Source organism: Echinops telfairi, unplaced genomic scaffold, assembly GCF_000313985.2.
Source record: "Echinops telfairi isolate 266 unplaced genomic scaffold, ASM31398v2 ScPeMD7_44;HRSCAF=162, whole genome shotgun sequence".
NCBI classification, from domain to species: Eukaryota; Metazoa; Chordata; class Mammalia; order Afrosoricida; family Tenrecidae; genus Echinops; species Echinops telfairi.
In genome coordinates, this window is record NW_022103942.1 from 7,853,695 (window position 1) to 7,877,013 (window position 23,319).

General features: G+C 36.2%; 1 protein-coding gene across 2 annotated transcripts in view; it reads right to left on the reverse strand.

Annotated features, from left to right (window-relative positions):
• Nucleotides 1–23,319, reverse strand: part of DIAPH2 (diaphanous related formin 2) — a 982,643-nt gene that overhangs the window by 892,537 nt on the left and 66,787 nt on the right. For both annotated transcript variants that reach the window (XM_045290573.1, XM_045290572.1), the window contains 2 exons: nucleotides 6,221–6,325; nucleotides 1,370–1,390 (listed from right to left, as the gene is read on the reverse strand). In XM_045290573.1, coding sequence (XP_045146508.1) covers nucleotides 1,370–1,390; nucleotides 6,221–6,325 — 126 coding nt within the window. The remainder of the gene's footprint in view (nucleotides 1–1,369; nucleotides 1,391–6,220; nucleotides 6,326–23,319) is intronic.

Genomic DNA, 23,319 nt, shown 5'->3' on the forward strand with positions numbered 1-23,319 from the left:
GAGTTTTAAGCGCCAACAACGAGCAGCTGAGCATTTTAACCCCCGTGCCACCAGGATCCTTGAAACAACCCAACTCACAATAAAGTTTTCATCACTATCACCTTAACTGGGCTGTATATTCAGCTCTCGAATCGCTACCGAGCCTTGGAGGCTTTTCGTGCATTAAAGTAAGGCTAAGTAAGAACTGTATGCACCTAGTCTGACTTAGCATACAAATCCCTAAAGACTAAGGTAGGAACAGATCTCTCATCCAACCCCCAGGTACTGCCTGTCGTCAACACACACAATTTAAGACTCAGAATCATTTTAACATATGTATGTTGTGGAAACTAAAAGGTCTCATCCCGTGCTTAGCTTCTGGTCATCAGTATGCCTACCATGGTTCTTGCAATGTAGTAGACACCATAAATATTTGCTGATTTTTGAAATTATCATGAACAGGTAAGTAGTTCCCCACCCCTATATTTCACATGAATAAAAAGAAAATAAATGATAAATCAACTCTGAGAAGCAAAATATTCCTTATTCTGGATCTAGACAGTGCTGTATTTGGTGATATCAATGATAATGTTCGTGCCCTGTTCTCTAAATATAGAATGGATAGTCATAAAAGCAAGGTAATTACAAATAGCTTTCAATCACATAACAGGCCACTTTGGTGCCTTAAGTAATAATGTAACATGTAATTATAGCACTGAAACACTCTCCCTTTGAGTATAAAACCTTTAAATGATAGCAACAAATAAAACCTTAAAAGATAGTTTAAGCCAATCACCTCAATTTACCCATTTAATAGTTGAAGCCCAGAAAAATTACAGAACTTGCCCAAAGTTACAGAGCAAATGAATAGTACTCAAAAAGGGCAAGTACCCAGGCCTCCGCACTGCAAGTCAGGGATTGTTCTCTGACACTACATAATCAATGAGACTAACACCAAAATGAGATATTTTAATAATTCATGTTAGCCTAAGCCATCGTGGTCATCCTGAGAAACAGAGTAAGATAGTATTATAAAGAAAACATTTTCATCAGAATCACCAGGTAACATCTAGTGAAAGCATAATTTTTAAAAAGGTAAACATTTCTAAGACAAAATATATAAGCATACTTATTCTACTTCAAAAAATACTTTCCAAAACCACGAGGAAAATTAATGACCATATCTAAATTCTAATCACCTGGACAGACTTAATTCTTATGTTACAGTTTTGATAAAAATATACACTCAAAGAAAAAATCAAACATGATACAAAACATTACAGAAATCAAAAAATTATATACCCCTCCCCCCAAAAAAGCACTCTAGCCAATAATTATTCAATTTCCCCAAGGAACAAATTTACTGCTAATACACATCTTTTGTACTCACCATAACTTTACTTCCAACTATCTGTAAGTAGTTGTCAACGAATGGCGTTTGTGGTGGTTAAAAAAAAAAAACAGCAACAATATTAGCAACCAGAAGCTTTTAACAGAAGTTTAGTGTTTAGTAAATAACTAATCCTATTTATATTTTTGACACTTCAGATCTAGAGGCTAAAACAAGTATATCAGTACTAATTTATAACATATCTTTAAAATGTACAGGGTCTGTGAAATAAGGATTCGCAAGTAAAAGATAATTAGTATTTGAAGATTTTTTTTTAAAACATACTATAATGGGCTCCTCATATAATGTAAATATAAAAAATAAGCAAGATTAGGTGCTATCAGGTAGCAGATGTTTTACCAGCTTTTGGCCCCTTAAACATATTTAAGTATAGATAGGAAATTATTTTTTTCTCTCTCTCCTTGTTATGTCAGATCTACTATTAAGGTTGAAATAATGTATCTTAGAATGTGAACATTACATATAAAGTCATACATTAAGTAAGGGAGTGAACTTTAGATTAAAAACAACAATCAGTTATTTTTACATAAATTTAAGACTTATAATGCTTTTATATTTGGAAACTGAAAATTACAGAGAAGATAGATGGCTTATTATTCTAGTTTTTAAGGTCATCATAGCATTTCTTTCATGAAAGTTTGCTATATAATATGAAGACAAAGAAGCATATTATATCTGAACATACACATAACTCATGAGGAGGAAACAGTTCAAAACTAGCAATGTCAATTGAGCTTTCCTATTAGAAAAGAGACCAGAGAAATTTGAAGGGGCAGAAGAGTGTCTAAGAACACAAGAAGGAAAAACTACAGACCCACACATAAGTTTATGCCAAAATTCAAATATAAATCAGATCACTGTTACCAGATTAAATATTGAGAAATGTCCGAAAATAGCTAATCCAAGATCCAAACCAGTAATCAGATAGCCATTATTACTGATTATGTATTTTATTTTTCAGCTACTGCTTTGGGGGAAGAGAAAAAGAAAACCTAAATGAAAGCCCAGTAAAAATCATGATTTGAACAGGGAAACCCTAAGGAATCCACGAATTTCCAAAGAGAGAAGAAGCTTTCTTAAACAGTCATTAGAAAGACTATTTACTAGCAGTGATTACTGCGGTGACTAGATGCCACTTTGGTGCCCATTAACAAACTTCTATATTAAAAAAATATGGCATTGGCCTAAAGTATTTCATCTTACCAAAATGACAAGAGGTTTTACATGTCCTTTGTTTATGGAACACAGACCTGAGACTATTAAAGAAGAAAGTGGTGAACTTGTTATATAACTATGAAGGCAGGTCTATATAACTCAGTATGGCCAACTTAATAATTCATTTAGATTATATATTTCATGCATTTAGAGGTATATGAATCTACCAAGGGAGTCTAAGAGAAACTAGCTTGGTCACATTTAAGTACAATTGTTTCATCACATCCAGACATACTGCAAAATATCTGATTAAGAAATTATCTGAATATAGCTAAGGCAAAGCCATAACACATAAATATACACACACAGCAACTTTTAAAATATGAGTTATCCAAACATACCACATCTGCAGATATATGTGATATTATTTTAAAATACTGTCTATTAATTTTTAAATGATAACTCTCAATGGCTCAATTGCTGTAAAAATATTAATTTCACGTATTTTTAATCTCAAGTGCCAAGATTGTGAATTAAGTGATAAATAAACGTAATGTTCTAATAAGGAAACACAGCATTTTCCAAATTAATGTTCAGATTTTAGTAAATTAACTTTTTCTCATAAATGTCTACACATATACTGGTAAATTCAGTTCCTTAAATCATTGACATATTGTGCCTGCTTTCGTATTATGGATAAGTATGACAATTTGTGCATTATTAACAAAGCTCAATTTCCCATTGCTGAGAACACATACTGCTGTTTTGAAATAAAAATACTCTTCTAGATAATTTCTGGTCAAAATATCACCTATATCAACTACCCTATATCAGGTACATAACCACACTTCCTACAATAAGTTCAACTCCTGGGAAATAAAATACAGAGAAGATGACTTTCTTATTGAAATTCATTCATCACAAGGAGAGTTATTCAACCCTTTCCACCCCAGTAAACATTCATACAACTTAAAGGTCTCTACCATGTGACTTTAAATTAGGGGGTAAAAGGACCTAAGTATTATTTCATCGCTATCTTTGTAAATTCATATAGATTCTCTTAACCCACACTAAGTTCAGACAAATTAACTGTACAACAAAAGACTTGTATGCTTTAGAACCTGGATTTGACCATGCATTTATACTTTAATGCTCTTATTTAGGAATCCAGGAGAATGATGGGCATTTTTTACTGAGTTTATGGTTTGTTGTATTTTTTAGATCCCATTCAAAATAAGTAATATAGGTGTCAAAGGCATAAATGTACTATTTATAGTTATATTTAACTGAATTTTTCACTATATGTTTCACATGTGAGTATAAAACATTTTTCCATAGACTCTCTACTTCTTGACCTTTGTTTCCTTCAAGGTGGAAGTTTTAACACCTATAAAGCATTTCTATGAAGAATTGCTTTCAATCATATTTAAACTAGGAAATATTTTAATCAGTATATCAATAAGATAAAATGCTAGACCTACCTAAAGCTTATGAAAGACAGACAGCAAGACAGAAACTTTGATTACACATAGGTAAACATGATCAGTGTTATGATCACAAAGCAGTCAAAATGACGAGACTAATGTGAAGATATCAAAAAGATGAGAGGAATGTTTGCCACTGAGTAGAACCTCCCTCAACTTAGGAACGAAATCAAAAAATCAATTTATTTTATTCTGCATGACAGAGAACACAGCACTAATTAATGTATACCCAAAGTGACAAAGCTTTAAAACATATTTTCAATGGGCTTCCCTTATTTTAGTCCGTGAAAAATATTATCACAGAAAATGTATAATCCTTGAACTCTAATTAAAGTGTTGCATGCATATCAGGTATTCAGATATATACTGAATGAACAAATAAGCTTCATAACAGTTATAGTACAGATTATGAAGCTAAAGTCTTAAAAACGTGGAATGTTTATGTCTTGAGAAATATTCCATTTGCATTTTCTGAAGAAAACAATTCAAGAGAACTCATGAAATATTTACCAAAATTTTAGCTTTTGATAAATATATGACCTAAAATGTGCATTGCTTTGGTTAGTTGAAGAGTAAACAACAAAGGAAAAAATAAACATTAGCTCTAGGTAGAGAGAAGAGTGAAAATCAAAAGGATAATCTTCTTTATATTAATTTCTACTTACACACACAGAACACCAAATGAGTCAGTGATACTAACAAACAACAAAGGAAAAAATAAACATTAGCTCTAGGTAGAGAGAAGAGCGAAAATCAAAAGGATAATCTTCTTTATATTAATTTCTACTTACACACACAGAACACCAAATGAGTCAGTGATACTAACAAATTCTCATTAAAAATACCACATGATTATTCATATATTGTTATCTGTACTTTGCATTCAGATTTAGTTATATAGATTTACTCGTGTATTTGCCTTTAGGTGCTTGAAAAAATAACACTGAAAAAACACCCTGCATTTCCTGAAGCATTTTACCACAAACAATAATTTGAGTGCACAAATGAGGAGAAATTCATCAGAATTTCAAAGTAAAACCCCACGCATCACCTAATTCTATTGAAAACGACGCTCATGGCAAATTTCACTTATCACTTGAAACATATTTCTGCCCTTGGATACCAGAAGCAAATTAAAAAACATGCTGTTGCTCTGCTCTGGCAGAGCTGCAATGCGTTATATTTAAATAGTTCAGCATTCAGATTTAGCTTGCTTAAAGTACAATATAGAATCAATACAGTGGTAGAATTCTGGGAAAAATGAATTCGTAATTGTCACTGGCATAACTGTACTGAAATAGGATTAATAGGCTACTGATATAATTGCATAATATAATTTTGTCAAAGAAGAACTATCTTTTTACTCATCAACATCTTAAATTGAAAATGTCTGATATGGATTGGATATGGATGTGTGTGTGTGTGCACAAAGAAATTTTATGGACTCTAAATATGAAAAGCTTCCTTTACAGAATGGAAAATTTATACCATTTCAAATCCATATTTTCTTACAAAACAAATTCAAACATGAAAGAGATTTTTGGAATCTAATTAGGAAGCAAATGAAGGAAAATATTCCATTAAAATACTAATGTTTTTCCTGTTAACAAATCTTTTCAATAGACACTACTTTCAAATCTTTTCAAACTCACAAGAAGAGATTTGATTGATAGAGTTGTACAATTACAATTATGAGGCAGTTTATGTAATTGCAACCACACAAAATAATCTTTAACTTAACAAAATGGTCTATTTTAAAATATTACCAAAATAGCAACATACAACAGACATATTGCTTTGCTGTAAATTTAGTTAAAGCTTTTAACTAGACTATAGCTTTTTCTATCAAAAGATAAATTATCATCTCACTATATATTATAGTGGAAAACTTACAAATTGCAATCAATTGTTAGTAAGTTTACTCCTCAATTACCACTGAATTACCTCAAAGCCTTCTAAGTCTTATTTATAATAATATATGTATCTCACTGGAAATTATGAACAGTTTTGAAATATGTAGTAAAAGTATACAAATATATACATTTTTGTTATTTTCTAGTCTACATGAGTACTTATTGAGGCAGAAATGTGAAATTTTGAAGATCCTTGGTTTTTGTTTTTTTGTTTTGTTATTAGAAACTAGTCAATACTAAGCTCATTTTATTGATGTCAATTAATTGTCACTACTTACAGATTTGGTAGTAGCAGAAATATACTGGCCAACCATCTCACGCTTGATGGTAAAGTCTTTATTTCGCAAAGGAGCTTTCCGTTCTTCATTAAGGTTCATATCCTCCTGTTAGAAAGAACACATACCGTGAGCACTGATAAATTTCTGCGTTAGAGTTTCTAAAGTGTTTAACATTAATATTCTCTATATCTTAAAATTAAGCCTCTGAGTGGCACAAACAGTGAATGCGCTTGGCTGTTAATCAAAAGGTTGGAAGTTTAAGTTCATCTAGGCACTGCAGAAGAAAAGGCTGGTGATGTAATTCTGAAAAATCAGCCATTGAGAACCCTATAGAATGCAGTTCTCTGATACCCATGGGGATGCCATATATCAGAGTCAATTCCAAAGTAACTAATGATGGTGAGAAAAAAAAATCGGAGATGAGCCATTGAGGGTGCAGTGTAGCCTTGATAAAACATAAAACTTTCCTCTAGTTCTTAAATGCTTCCTCTTCTCCCCCCCCCCACCCCCCGCTATTGTGATCCCAATTCTACCTTACAAACCTGGCTAGACCAGAGGATGTACACTGTAAACACAGGGAATCCAGGGCAGATGAACCCCTCAGGACCAGTGATGAGAGGGTGATATCGGAGGGTGGAGGGATGGTGGGGCAGAAAGGGGGAACCGATTACAAGGATCTACATATACCCTCCTCCCTGGGGATAGACAACAGAAAAGTGGGTGAAGGGAGATGACAGGCAGTATAAGATATGATGATATAATGATAATTTATAAATGAGCAAGGGTTCATGAGGGATGGGGGAACGGGAGGGAGGGAAAAAATGAGCACCTGATACCAAGGGCTCAAGTGGAACGAAAATGTTTTGAGAATGATGAGGGCAACAAATGTACAAAAGTGCTTAACACAATCAATGTATATATGGATTGTGATAAGAGTTGTACAAGTCCCCAATACAATGATTTAAAAAAAAATCTCTTAGCTGTCTAAGTAGAATTCTGACTCACTGGAATCCTGTAGCAGAACTGTCCCATAGAGTTGCTGTGGCTGCAAATCTTTTTTTTTTTTTTCATGATTAAAGGGTTTATTTTATTTTTTTAATCATTTTATTAGGAGTTAATATAACGCTTATCACAATACATACATACATCAATTGTGTAAAGCACATTTGTACATTTGTTGCCCTCATCATTCTCAAAACATTTGCTTGCCAATTAAACGCCTGGCATCGTCCTAATTTTTCCACCTCCCTCCCCGCTCCCCCTTCCCTCATGAACCCTTGATAATTTATAAATTATTGTTTTGTCACATCTTACACTGTTGTCCGACATCTTCCTTCATCCACTTTTCTGTTGTCCGACCCAGGGAGGAGGTTATATGTAGATCCTTGTAATCGGTTCCCCCTTTCCATCCCACCCTCCCTCCACCCTCCCTGTATCGCCACTCACCACTGGTCCTAAAGGGATCATGCATCCTGGATTCCCTGTGTTTCCAGTTCCTATCTGTACCAGTGTACATCCTCTGATCTAGCCAGATTTGTAAGGTAGAATTGGGATCATGATTGGGGGGTGGGGTGGGCTAGGAAGCATTTAGGAACTAGAGGAAAGTTGTATGTTTCATCATTGCTACACTGCACGCTGACTGGCTCATCTCCTCCCCGTGACCCTTCCATAAGGGGATGTCCAATTGGCTACAGATGGACTTTGGGTCTCCACTCCACACTCCCCCTCATTCACAATGATATGACTTTTTGTTCTGATGATTCCTGATACCTAATCCCTTCGACACCTCGTGATCACACAGGCTGGTGTGCTTCTTCCATGTGGGCTTTGTTGCTTCTGAGCTAGATAGCCGCTTCAATCCTTTACGACCCCAGAGGCTGTATCTTTTGATAGCCGGGCACCATTAGCTTTCTTCACCACATTTGCTTATGCACTCACCTGTCTGTCTTCAGCGATCATATTGGGGAGGTGAGCACACAATGATGTGATTTCTTGTTCTTTGATGCCTGATAACTAATCCCTTCAGCACCTTGTGATCACACAGACTGGTGTGCTTTTTCCATGTGGGCTTTGTTGCTTCTGAGCTAGATAGCCACTTGTTTACCTTCAAGCCTTTAAGACCCCAGATGCTATATCTTTTGATACCCGGGCACCATAAGCTTTCTTCACCACATTTGCTTATGCACCCACTTTGTCTTCAGCAATTGTGTCGGGAAGGTGAGCATCATGGAATGCCAGTTAAATAGAACAAAGTATTCTTGCATTGAGGGAGTACTTGAGTGGAGGTCCAATGTCCATCTGCTACCTTAATACGAAACCTATAAATATATGCACATAGCGGAGTGGAGAGCCAAAGGCCATTAGTAGGCCACTGGAGATCCCCTTGCAGAGGGGTCTCGGGGAGGAGATGAGCCAGTCAGGGTGTGATGAAACAACGATGAGAAATACAACTTTCCTCTAATTCCTAAATGTTTCCTCCCCGCTCCTGCTACCATGACTCAAATTCAACCTTGCAAGTCTGGCTAGACCAGAGGATGTATACTTGTACAGGTGGGAGCTGAAAATACAGGGAAACCAGGGCGGATGAGCCCTAGGGGACCAGTGGTGTGAGTGGCGAAACAGGGAGGGTAAAGGGAGAATGGGTAGGAAGGAGGGAACCGATTACAGGGAACTATATGTGACCTCCTCCCTGGGGGACAGACAACCGAAAAGTGGGTGAAGGGAGACGTCGGACAGGGCAAGATATGACAAAATACCAATTCATAAACTATCAAGGGCTGATGAGGGAGGGGGGAGCGGGGAGGGAGGGGGAAAATGAGGACCTAATGTCAGGGGTTTAAGTGGAGAGAAAATGTTTTGAGAATGATGTACAAATGCGCTTTACAGTTGTAAAGCCTCCCCCTCTCCCATGTCCCCCCGGAACTGTCAGTCCCTTTGTTTACTCCTCCAGATTGGCTATAAATCTTATGAAAGCAGAATACTCAATTCATGTGCCATGAACAGATAAGCTGGGGGGTTAGAGCTGCCATTCCTTTCGTTTCCAATCACTTCAACCATCAGGGGTCCTTCTTTGTACCATAACTTTATATAAATGCAACCATAAATCCATGGTCTATACATCTATTTAGTCAACTGGGTATTCAGCAGAAAAAATATTGTTTAACTATTCCAAAGGATGAATCAACAGTTATTAATATAGATATGCATCCTATATTCTTAGCTAAATTACTTATTTATCTGGAAACAAAACAAAACATTAACTCTTTAACTACTTGATATATGCTACCTAAAAACTATGATTATCCAGAAAAGTAAATACGGCTCACAAATTAACAGGGACATTTATAACTACAAAGTGTCACTGAAGAGTTGTTGAATTTAAAAAGGAAAAAGGAAATCACAAAATATAGTGAGTAATATTAATAACAAAAATTATTGATGAGAGAGAAAAACAGTTACAAGGGCACATTTTTTTAGCTACAGTAAGTTCAAATTTGAAGGGATTAATTTTCCTTTATTTTGTAATATAGACACATACACATGATTTTTTCCTTAGGAAAAAAATTCTACATGCAGAAACTCATGCTAAATCTTGCAATATATGAAAATAAACTTAAGGAGTCATAAAACCAAGCTAAAAATAATTTTGTTTCAAAGTCCAAAAATCAAGTAAAACGGCATTTTATAGAACAGGTGAAAATGTTTATAAATCATACCTGATAAGGAATGTGTATGCAGGAATATGAGAAAGCTACAAAAAGTTTAAGGGGGAAATTCCATTATCTTTTCAACCTATTTTCAACTTATTTTTTGAAACCTCTTTATACTTAAAAAAAACTCCTCCAATTCAACAATAAAAAGACAACCGAATTTTTTAAATAGACAAAAAACTTAAATAATTTCTCCCAAAAATATATACTTATGGTCAACAGGCACATTACGTTTAATCATTAGAAACTGAAGCCAAACCCATCATTCCTAATAGTGAATTCTCACGCACAAGCCCTTATAAAGGAAAGTAGATCTGCCCCCATATGGTTTCCACATCTGTATTATGTGTGGAAGCAGAGAGCTATGTTTACTCTTGTGGAGTGGCTGGTTAAGTTTGAACAGTCAATTTCAGTTAGTAGCCAAGTACTTAGCCATTGTACCACCAGGGCACAATGAGGTACAACTTAACAAAATACCCTTATGGCTAGATTTAATTCACAAATTTTGCCATGGATGTGGAAAAACTGGAACCCTAATCCATTACCAGTGGCAATCTCTTGGAAAACAGTCTGGGAGTTCCTCAGAACTTAAACACAAGTTACAGTGTGGCACAGCAATCCCACTCCTAGAAAGATACCTATAGGAATTGAAAGGGAGAAGGCAAGCACACTAAAGTTCACTTAAGCACTATTCACCCATGGAAAACTCAACTGCAATAGTCAATGCCTACTCATAGAGACTATGTAGGAGAGGGTAGATGGAACTATCCCTTTGAGATTCCGAGTCCGTAAAGGTTTAATAGGTGTAAAAAGTCCTGTTTTTCTTCCTTGGAGCTGCGGTGGTTTCAGACTGCTGACCTTGCGGTTGACAGCCGAAACTTTAACTGATACCCATCAGCCAAAAGTGCAACTAACCTAAATGTCCATAGACAGTTGAATAAACCAAATGTGGTATATCTGTACCATCATTCACAAACATTATTTGGCCTACTTCCCCCTTTTCAGAAAAAAATACTTGTCAATTAAAAAAAACTTTTGTACTACAGTCCATAATCCAGGATAAAGTGTAGTTAACTGCTTTTGCAGTCCCCCTGGATAATCCCACTGCACCTTAGTGGATTGGTATCACCTACTTTGGGAAACACTGATCTATACAATGGGATATTGTTTACACAGAAAAGGAATATAATACATGCTACAAGGTGGATGAATCTCAAAACATCATGCTAAATGAAAACAAGTCAGTCGCACGACTATATATTGTCTGATTCCATTTACATATTCAGAATGTCTAAATCCATAGAATCAGAAAATAGATTATCTTGGTCATGTGTTATTATTGGGAAAGATAGGGAGAGTCTGCTAACGGATATGGAGGTTCTTTTGAGGATAGTGTAAATATTCCAGAATTAAAAAGAGGTGTTGGTTGTAAAACTTTATGAATGTACTAGAAACCACTGAACTGTATGCTTTAAAAGGTTGAATTGTATGGTATACCAATTACATCTTACAAAGAAAAGCAAGCAATACAAATACTCTTATCCTTTTACTGTTGCAATAATTCTACACACCCATGATATTTTTTATTCCTTAGATTTCCTTATTATCAATTAAATTAATGGGAAAACCCAAAATTGAACTCATTACCATGCCTTCAATTCTGACTCATAGCAACCTTATAGGACAGACTGTAACCACCCCAGTGGGTTTCCGAGTCAGTAATGCTTTACAAGAATAGAAAGCCTCATTTTTTCCCACAATTAAGGGCAAACAGGAAATAAAATTGAAATTAATTGAGAAACACTCTTGTGAGATTTCAGGGAAATCCACAAGAAATAGACAACCTGTTTCTAATCAATAGCAACTACACTGAAAGCAAGAATCTTATGATCTATATTTTTACCCATTACAGATAATTCCTGGTTTATGGCAGTGTTTGATTCTGAAGACTCTCAAGTTGGTCCTTACATAATTAGAATACATCTTTTTTTAATTTTTATTATTGTTGGTGTCACTGAGTGGGTTCCAATTCAGAAAGCCTGATCCTCCACCATGCCTAGTCTCTGCTTTGTCTAAGCCCACTGTTGCAGCCACTGTGTCAGTGCATCTTCTTGAAGCTTTTCATCTTTTCTTTTTTCCTGACCCTTTATTTTACCAAATAAAATGTCCTTCTCCAGGGATTGGTTCCACATGATAACATGCCCAAAGTAAAAAAGACAAAGTGTCTTCTAAGGAATGTCTACCTATACTTATAAGACAGATTAGTTATTTTCTTCAGGCAGTGCATGGTATATTTAATATTATTCACCAAAAAGATGATCCCAAAGCATCAATTCTTAAGTTTTCCTTATTCATTGTCCAGCATGTACATGCATACAAGGCCCATGAAAATATCATGGTTATATCAGGTACATCTTAGTCCTCAAAGTGACATTTTTGCTTCTGAATACTTTAAAGAGATCATTTACAATAGATTTGCCCAATGCAATCGGCCCTTTGATTTCTTGACTGCTGCTTCCATGGGTGTTGACAGGGGATCCATATAAAAAGAATTCCTTGACAACTTCGATCTTTATCACAAAGTTGTTTATTGGTCTACTTTGTGAGGGATTTCTGTTGTCTTTATGTTGAAGGGTAATCAATAATGAAGGCTACTGTCTTTGATCTTCATCAGTAAGTGCTTCGAGTCCCCTTCACATTCAGCAAGCAAGGCTTTGACATTTTCCTATCACAAGTTGTTAGTATTCCTCCATTCCTGATGCCATACTCTGATATTGTCCATCTTCTCAAATTAGTTGCTCAGAATACAAATTGAACTTGTATTATAAACCATACAGTGCCCTTGTTTTGTTCAAATGACTTCCTCTTCTTCTCTTGTACAGGTTCTGCATGAAGAGTTACCTGTTATGGAACTCCTTTTCTCCACAATAGTATCCATACTTTGTTATGATCCACATTGTAAAATATCTTTGCATAATTATAAAGCACAAGTTAACAGCTTTCTGATATTCTCTGTCTCAGTCAGACCCATCTGATATCAACAATGATATTCCTCATTCCAGGTCCTCTTCTGAATCAGTTTTAATTTCTGATTTTCCCAGCCAATGTATTGCTGCACCTGTTTCTGAATGGCTGTTAGAAAAATTTTACTTCTAAGTGATATTAATGAGGGCAACAAATGTACATATATGTTTGACACAATGGATGGATGTATGGATTGTGATAAGAATTGTACAAGCCCCCAATAAAGTGATTAAAAAAAGAAATATGTTGTAGTGTACTGCCATGCTTTACATATATCATTTGAGAGGTTCAAAACGTTTGTAGAAATTTCAATAAGATTTTCCCACAAAATTTTAGAAGGTCCTTCCTATTTCAGGGGCATTTACCAAGTGCTTGCACAATGCCATGAGAAATTTTGTCACTTGTTATTGAAGACAGGAGAAAAGGCTTTTCATTAAGCTTAGAAAATTTCACTACCACTACTAGATTGAGTATCACCTGGTTTTAAATATTATTGAGGCCATTAGAGAAGTGTTCTTCATAATGTGGATGCTTAGCTTTTAAATGTATTTCTAATTGGAAGTAGATTTATGCTATCATTATCTAATATGTTGAGGTCCTATAAAAAAGAATTAAATGAAGTGGGGGTGGGCCAAGGTTCATTAGAATGAGCATGAATACAGTTATCTTATAATCAGTTGGCCATCTCGTCTGTGTTAGTCTGGGTAGACTAGAGAAACCAATCAATACAAACTCATACGTGTATATATACAATAGAAATTCAATATTGAGAAAACATCCCAGCCCAGTCCAGATCAAGTCCATAAGTCCAATATTAGCTCATATGTCTGATACCAATCTATAAAGTCCTCTTCAGACTCACGAAACACATGCAACGATGCCGAATGCAGGAAGATCACAGGCCAGTGGATTGGAAGTGTTCTGGATCCAGTGTCTTTGCAACATCTCAGCGCTGACAGGGGTCTCTACATGGCTTCTTTGGCTCCAGAGATCTGGTTGCATCAGGGTAGGTCATGTGACTTCTCCAGCTCCCAGGGCATAGCACCATGTGTCTTGTCAGTAGATTCTCCATGGGATTGAGCAGAGAAGGAGTCTCCAATGGACTGAGCTTTGTCAGTAGTGAGTATGTCTCCTGTCTCCAATGAGGAAATCCAGGAATTCCTAGAATTCTCAGGAGAAGGCCATGCTCACACAGAGGCTGGTTATATCTTGATTGACAGGTCAGACTCCACCCCTTTACTCGTTATCCTCTCAAATTGACACCAGATTATGCAACTACCACATCTTCCAATCGATCTTCCAAATCTTGGCATAGATAAGTGGAAACCTTCAGGTTTCCATCCATTTGCTTCCATAAAACTCCTAAATTCTTCTCACAGCTATGTGAGGCTATTTCTCTATATCTCAAATATTTTGGTGAAATTTCAGCTTCCTGCTAAAGTAGTTAGCATGAATCTTCATCTCTCAAGTAGAAACAACTCTGAAATACCCCAAGCTTAAGTTTCTGTATTGGCATAATTCACAGGCAGCCTCAGAGGGGGATTTTTTGCAATTTATTGGTGGGGAATCAAACAATCAGAGTAGAATTACTTTATAGGAAGGTAAGAATTCACCTTGGGCAGCTAATGTTGATGATGGTGATTTTCCTTCCCCCTTGTGTATCTGGAGGAGATCAGATACCACCCCCACTTCATTTAATTCTTTTTTATAGGACCTCAACATATTAGATAATGATAGCATAAATCTACTTCCAATTAGAAATACATTTAAAAGCCAAGCATCCACATTATGAAGAACGCTTCTCTAATGGCCTCAATAATATTTAAAACCAGGTAATAGCCAATCTAGTAGTGGTAGTGAAATTTTCTAAACTTAATGAAAAGACTTTTCTCCTGTCTTCAATAACAGGTGACAAAATTTCTCATGGCATTGTGCAAGCACTTGGTAAATGCCCCTGAAATAGGAAGGACCTTCTAAAATTTTGTGGGAAAATCTTATTGAAAGATAATGAAATTTCTACAAACGTTTTGAATCTCTCAAATGATATATGTAAAGCATGGCCAGTACACTACAACATATTTCTTTTTTTAATCACTTTATTGGGGGCTTGTACAATTCTTATCACAATCCATTGTGTCAAAAACATATGTATATTTGTTGAGCTCATCATTCTCAAAACATTTGCCTTCTACTTTAGTCCTTAATATCAGCTGCTCATTTTCCCCCTCCCTCCCCCATTCCCTCTCCCTCATGAACCCTTCATAATTCGTAAATTATTATTGTTTTGTCATATGTTACACTGTCTGACATCTCCCCCCTGCCCTCTTCTCTGCTGTCCATTCCCCAGGGAGGAGGCTATATGTAGATTCTTGTAATCGGTTCCTAAAACGCATTTCTTTGTCAGCAAATACTGTCAGAAGACACATAGAAATCATTGCTGAAAATTTGCTGAACTAGTATTAGAAAAAATTGCAGTGTGGGAGGTTTACTATATAGCTAGATGAAAATACAATTTTCAAAAAACATCACAGATGTGCAAGATTGTTTCAACAGCAAAATATAAAAACAACTTTCATTTGACTCACTATTGGAAATATAGAACAGTGAAAGTAAAATCCAAAAATTAAATGTTTTATTATATATGTTATGAATAAACTGTAAGAGATAAGGATTCCTGAATAAGGTGACCCCACTTGTTAAATTTGGTGATGCAAAAACAGTTTAAATTGAATTTTACAAAGTAAGAAACATAGCTAGCTTTAATAAAAGAAATATATTTAAAATACAGTAAATATTGTAATATAAAAATGAAAGTGACCGTGAAAACATAGCGCTATGTCTGGTTATATCAAGACAAATAATTTTAAAACTTCAAATACAGTATAACTTAGGTGGATTTCATTTTATAAAAAGACAATCTCTTGACAGTATAACGATTAGTAGGAAATTAACCACTTTTTAAATAAACGTAAGTGAAAAAAATAAACACTGGCCAGCAAAAATTCCACCCTTGCTTTACCATCTCTTCCTCTTCTTTCGTGCTATTGCTTGACAATGTCTGGAGTAGATGTGACAAATAAATAAGTGTAATAGGTAGCTAGAATAGGGATAAAAGGGAATTGTCTCCTCCAAATACCAGTGTTAGTAGGAATCACCTGGCAGGGCCACAATAAAAGGGTTGCAGAGAAGTCAGGCACCTCATCAGACACCTATGGAAAAACACCTAGGCACCAGCGAGGTGACATCACAAAGGGGCACCTGAGCTCAGCCAATAAGATCAGCCAATACTCTCAACCACGCCTCCCCAGCCAGTGGGGATAGGAGGGGATAAAAGCAGGTTGAGAGCAGACCACTCTCTTCTCTAGTTCAGTGTGCTCAGCAAGCAGAGGCTGGGCAAGCACTTGAGAGCGTGTAAGCACCTGAGGGCCCTCTAGGGGGCTGCATTCTCTTGGCTCTCTTGGTATTCCCTGTTCTTGTTTCCTGCTCTTGGGTCCACATTCTGGTTCCACGCTCCTGTTCCAGTATTACTTCCACGTGGTTTTCTGTGCTCCCCTGAAATGGCTATTTTCAGTCACAGATTTCCCACTCCCCCCACCCCCCTTGAGGCTTTACACGCTTTCCAGAGATAGTGTGTATTGTCTAAGACTGCAATACCTGAAACTCCTCTTTCCCTCATAAAAGCCACTTAGATTTACAAAAGTGCTTCTGCCGCACAAATTCTTTCAGCATGGAGAAGCAAGAACCAAAGTAAACCACCTCAAAAACCTAACAAGAAAATGAGAGTCCACATTAAGGATGTGGAATGTAATGGCAATCACAGGCATTTCTTTAAATGTTTGTTGGTGAGCATTTCTTCGTGCTTACAAACTTCTCTTAGATATTGGTATAACAAAAGTAAAACGTGTTGTATGAGAATTATATTGCATTACCTCATTGTAATAATATAGAGTTAGAATACTGGAAATGTAAATATAACCAATGGAAATTATAATACCAAGAAAATTTCTAGGAAACTGGTTGTCTTATTATTATGTAATGATTAAATGCTCAGCTGCTAATTGATTTGACTAAGAGGTGAAATTGACAATAACAACCAATATCTGAAAATTAAATCACTTCTGAAAACTATTTCATGGCTTTTTCTAGATTTTAAGACCTAGTCTGATGATTTATTCTATGGCAACTGAGGCATTAGTTAAAACTATTAATGATTAGAGCACTAAATAGATCTCATCTAAGCTAACCAATTTCTGATGAACTGGGGTTAGGTGAGGGAGCCCTAGTGGCATAAGGGTTATGCACTGGACTACTAACTACAAGATCAACAATATAAAAACCATTTTGCAGAATAAGGACAGGCTTTCTACCTCCGTAAAGAGACACAGTCTTGAAATCATAGGAGCAGTGCTACCCTGTCCTATAGGGCTGCTGTGAGTCCACAAGACTCTATGGCAGTGAGTTTGGAGATTTTTCGGAGAATGGGATGAGATACAAACCCATCATTGCTGTCTAGAGAGAACAGGTATGCTTGACTTAGCCTGCAACACCTGGCTTTCAATGTGTAAGATTCTCCCAAATTGATGAATGCAAAAGTAAGAGAATCAAACATTAAAAGATTAGTTATAAGAGCTTTAGTAGCATGGAGATGGATATATCATTTGGTATGAAACCTAAAATAAACCAAACCTACTGGCCTAGAGTCAGTACTGACTCATAGTGAAGGAAAAGGCAAAACTAAGCAATGGGGTTTCCAAGGCTGCAATGTTTATGGAGACTGACTGCTTCTATATAACTATAATCACTGCCATCAAGTCTATGCTGACTCATAGCGACCCTATAGGACAGGGTAAATTTTCCTCTGTGAGTTTCTGAGACTGTTTACAGTAGTACAAATCCCCATTTTCTCCCTAGAACCAGCTGGTGGTTTAGAACTGCTGACCTTGATGATGGCAGCACTACTGGTAACCACTACACCACCAAGGGTTCTTACTATATAACTATGATTAATTTTTTCCAAAATGTGAAATATATTCCTATGAAGTGCTGAATATATAAAAGGGCAAAATATCACATTTGCATGTATAATCACATAATAAATGTTGCTTTTAATAAATGACATTGAAATGAAGTGTGCCAAAAATTAATTACGAATCACTAGCCTCATTTTTGCATAAGACAAAGCTTTTTAATTAGCTATATAAGAACATGGTCCTTATTGACATAGGTGTATGAATCTAATGCCACCAATCAGTAAGCTGGACCACAATTAAATAGATATTCATGCTAGATAATATAAATAAAAATTCAGCTTGCACTTCCAAGAAGTTTCTGTATTTGAAATGAAAAGTCGTTGATACATCTTAAGAAGAAAAGAGAGAGAACACCTGCAAGTAATAATGTTCAAAGAAAAATGCAAGAATTCATACATTAGAAAATCAGTTTTGTTATTCTCAATCAGCAGACAGAGGTGGTGATAATTTACATTGTTGAATTCCATTCAAAAGTCATTCAATTAAAACATTATTGATTTCCTTGTCTAATTCAGTGGTTCTCAACCTTCCTAATGCCACGACGCTTAAATACATACAGTTCGTCATGTTGTGGTGACCCCCAACCATAAAATAATTTTCTTTGCTTCTTCATAGCTATAATTTTGCTACTGTTATGAACTCGGCAACCACTGTGGAAGGGTCAGTCAACCCCAAAGGGGTCGTGAACCACACGTTGAGAACCTCTGGTCTAACTGGATAGGAGCCCTGGTGGGACTGTTGGGTAAGTACTGGACTGCTAATGACAAGATCCTGAGTTCAAAATCACCAGCAGCTCCATAGATGAAAGATGAAGTTGTCCTCTCCCACAAAGATTTATAACCTCAGAAAACCTATATAGGGCTGCTACAAAGCCACAGTCACTCAATGGCAATCGGTAAAGTTGGGAAAATGAGACATTCCAATCAATGCTAAAGAGAGAGAACACAAAATATCTCTGATTCATACATATGATTAGAGAAAGGTAATGAATATGAACCTCTATATGTGAAAATTTGATGACTAATTTCACTATAGTTCAGTCACCTTGAAAAGTTGCAATATGGAAGCAGTATTATTGTGGTGTTCCTACTACCTTTCCTTACTTGTGCAAAAATTAAAAACATGGCTTTGGGCAGTGGAGAGAAGTAGGAAATTTGAACTATAATTTCTCCTGATAAAGTTAATTATAACATTCATTTTAAAATAAGTTATATTTAAATCTTAAAAGTTTCAGAAAGTAACCACTTTCTAATTTTCAATTGCTAGTTGGTGAGTACAAAAAACTTGGTTTTCCAAATGATGGAAGATAGACTGTAAATAAAGAGCTTGTGTTCTACCGAAATAATCTAAAATTTTCTAATTTGGAGCTTTAAATCTAGCAGTAATAACCACTGGCACCATTATTCAGAAGTTCTCGCTATAATAATTTCATTGAAAAACAATATAACCAAGGGCAAAGTAACTGAGAGGAATTACCGAAACCAGAATGAAGGCTGAACATGGTAATGGGACATGAAGAAAGCGTAAGGAAATAGAGGAAAGAAGTAGGAGGCAAAGAGCATACATAGAAGCCTAAATACAGACATGTACATATGGAAATATATTTAAGATTATGGGGGAAATGGACCTAGGTGCAAATATTTGTAGGTTTGGTAGTAGGGTGCCAGGTGGTCATTGGGCCTTCTCATGCGCATTCCCTTAATACAAGAGCACCTTGCTCAGCTATACAGTCATTTCATGATACCTACCTTCCCGACATGATCGCTGAAGACAGACGTGTGCATAAGCAAATGTGGTGAAGAAAGCTGATGGTGCCTGGCTATCAAAAGATAATAGTGTCTGGAGTCTTAAAAGCTTGTAGGCAAACAAGCGGCCATCTAGCTTGGAAACAACAAAGCCCACAGAAAAGAAGCACACAAGCCTGTATGAACACGAGGTGTTGAAGGGATCAGGTAGCAGACACCAAAGAACAAAAACCATCAATGTGTGACCACCTACCCCACATAAATGCTGAAGATGAATGTATGCATAAGTAAGTGTGGTGAATAAAGCTGATGGTGCCCTGCTATCGAGACCTATAGCTTCTGGGGACTTAAAGGCTTGAAAGTAAACAAGCGGCCATCTAGCCCAGAAGCAACAAAGCCCACATGGAAGCAGCACACCAACATGTGTGATCATGAAGGGCCAAAGGGACCAGGCTTTAAACACCAAAGGTGGGGAGGGGGAATCATATCCTCATCAATGAGGGTGGCGTGTGATGGGGATCCAATGCCCATCTGTCAACAACTGGACATACCTTGCAGAGGGGTAGTGGGGAGGAAATGAGTCACTTAGGGTTCAGCACAGCAATAATGAAACCCACAACCTTCCTCTAGTTCTTAAACGCTTCCTCCCCCCAACTACCATGACCCCAATTCTGCCTTGCAAACCTGGTTAGACCAGAGGATGCACAGCGGTACAGATGGGAACTGGGAACGCAGGGAATCTAGGACAGATGAACCCCTCAGGACCAGGGGTGACAGTGGCGATACCAGGAGGGAAGGGGGGGGAGTAGAAAGTGGGAATTGATCACAGGGATCTACATATAACCTCCTCTCTGGGGGATGGGCAACACAGGGGTGGGTGAAGGGAGATGCCCGGCAGTGTAAGATAAGATATAATAATAATTTATGAATTACTGAGGGTTCATGGGGGAGGGGGGAAAAGGAAAATGAGCCGATTCCAGGAACCCAAGAGGAAAGCAAATTTTGGGAATGATGAGGGCAACAAATGTATAGGTGTGCTTTACACAACTGATCTATGTATTGTGATGAATTGTATGAACCCCAATAAAATGATTAAAAAATATATATATAAAAAGTACCAAGACATAGAGCTGAGGTCAGAGTCAATGGAACATTAGCCCAATACCATCAGGTTGATTCTAACTCATAGTGTTTCTGAGACTCTAAATCTTTATGATAGAAACAGCCTCTCCTATGGTATGGCTGCTGGGTTTGCACCACTAACCTTTCAGTTAGCAGCCCAATGTCTAACCATGGTGACATTAAGCTGCTATAATATTCGACTAGTAATTAAAATCTAACCACTCATATATTTCAATTAAATGTACTTGTTTAAAGATCTTACGTACCTATAAAAAGTAAAGTGAGTTTTTTAAAAATTATTAGCAATTAAATAAAAGTGCCAATATTAAAAAAAAATCTGCACTAATATTAGATTTAGCCTAATATCCACTATTATCTTTATCTACAAGCCTATAAAATAACTATTATTGATAGATGTGATCCTCAGTATAACAAGGAATTTCAGTTACCAGGAAAATGATTACATTAAAGATTATCTTTCATTCTTAAGTTTTTCACCAAAGCTTTCACCAATATCTATTATTATCCAGAAATTCATAAAATAAATTTTATTATCAATTTCAAGGTAAATTTCTTTCATATCAAGCTCCTTACATACAATTACTCTGTATAATGCACTATTTCATGCAATTAGTTAAAACATTTTATTATTCATAATATCATCCTAAAATATGTATACAGGTCAAATGGTCTAAACATTTACTAGTTATATAAAATCTAAAATAAGTCAACAAAAAGGACTTCCAGAATAAAGAGTAAGAAACAGCAAGAGAAACAAGACTGTCATAACAACATTAACTAGGACAAGGACATCTTTTATGTTATTTGTATAAGAAAGATAGCCACAGGAATGAATAAAAAGGGAAATTACATATCTAGAAATGTACTTCTGTGTTTTAGAAATAGAATGACTTAAGTGCCTTCTCCCAATCAACTGTAATAATGACATTTTAACAATTTTCCATTACTAAATTGTTAGCATCTTTTTTTCCAGTTTTTGCTCCTTTAATAAAAGCTATTATGGACAACTTTCCCTCACTGACAAGCCATAATCAACCCTAAGCTAACTTTACCTTGTGCTCCAAACAAAGCTAAGTTGCCTTGCACTTCTAGTCAGTATGTGTGCAAAGAACACTTATTAGTTTTATATTTACCTTAAATTAAACAGTATTAGGTATAGATGTTACCAACACCATTTTTCTAGAGTTTTATGTCACTTAAACTTAAACTAAGTTATTTAACCTCCCTCTAAGCCTCGGTTTCCTTAATCTGCAAAATGGGATGTAAAAATATTAGCTACTTTTTGGTATTGTCATAGGAATCAACTAAAATAATACATGTAAACTGTTTAGTGGCATGTATGGCCATGAGCGCAAGTAAGTGAAAGCTGCAATTATTAGCAAAAATAAATTATTCCCTGTAGACTGATTAAATTCAAACCAAAGATAATATTAAAAACATATATTATTTAAAGTCAAAATAGACTTCTCTCAAAGAAGATATTATTCCACTCAAAACGTCTTTTCACTTTTTGCTTGTCAATTTTAATGCATGCCTATTTCTCCCTGATGTCTCTTTCCAAAATTCCCATGAAAGGAAATGTTCCCAATGGGCAAAACATGGCATCAAGTTACATGTACGAGGGTAAGTCAAAAGGTCTGCTACTAAATCATAGAATCCTTCAGTAAATAACTATCTTAAAATGTGAAGCTTGTTCTCCATATAGCCCCCACCAAGGTCTATAAACTTGTGAAGGTGCTACTTCCTTCTCTCTGCCCTTCTCCAAAGAAGTCTGTGATCTTTGTTTGCATAACATCAAAGGGCAATTCTGGAATCCTTGAGGGCCTTGAGTTACTTTCTTTCCAATGTGCCTTTGAGTTTGGGGAACAAACAGAAGTCTAAAGGGGCAAGATTATGACTATAGCTGGGATGGGATAAGACATCCTAAGGATATTCTTATGTGACGGCCTTTGCCCCCTTCAATAAATGAGCTAAATGAATGAGCTAAAGATGGGAAAAGAAAAATTATTAACTCAATTTTGCTCACCTGTCTATCACCAGTGATGCTTTCATTTTTCTTAAAACGTCTTCATAATAAGCCCCATGAGTGTCCTATGCCTTCAACAGTGTCTATTAGGATTACCACTTTGGCATCAAAAAATGTTTTTAATCATTTTATTGGGGGCTCATACAACTCTTATCACAATCCATACATACCTCAATTGTATAAAGCACATTTGTACATTCATTACCCTCATCATTCTCAAAACATTTGCTCTCCACGTAAGCACCTGGCATCAGTTCCTCATTTTCCCCCTTCCTCTCCATTCCCCACTCCCTCATTAACACTTGATAATTTATAAATTGTTATTTTGTCTTATCTTATACTGTCCAACATCTCCCTTCACCCACTTTCTGTTGCCCGTCCCCCAGGGAGGAGGTTATATGTATATTCTTATAATCGGTTC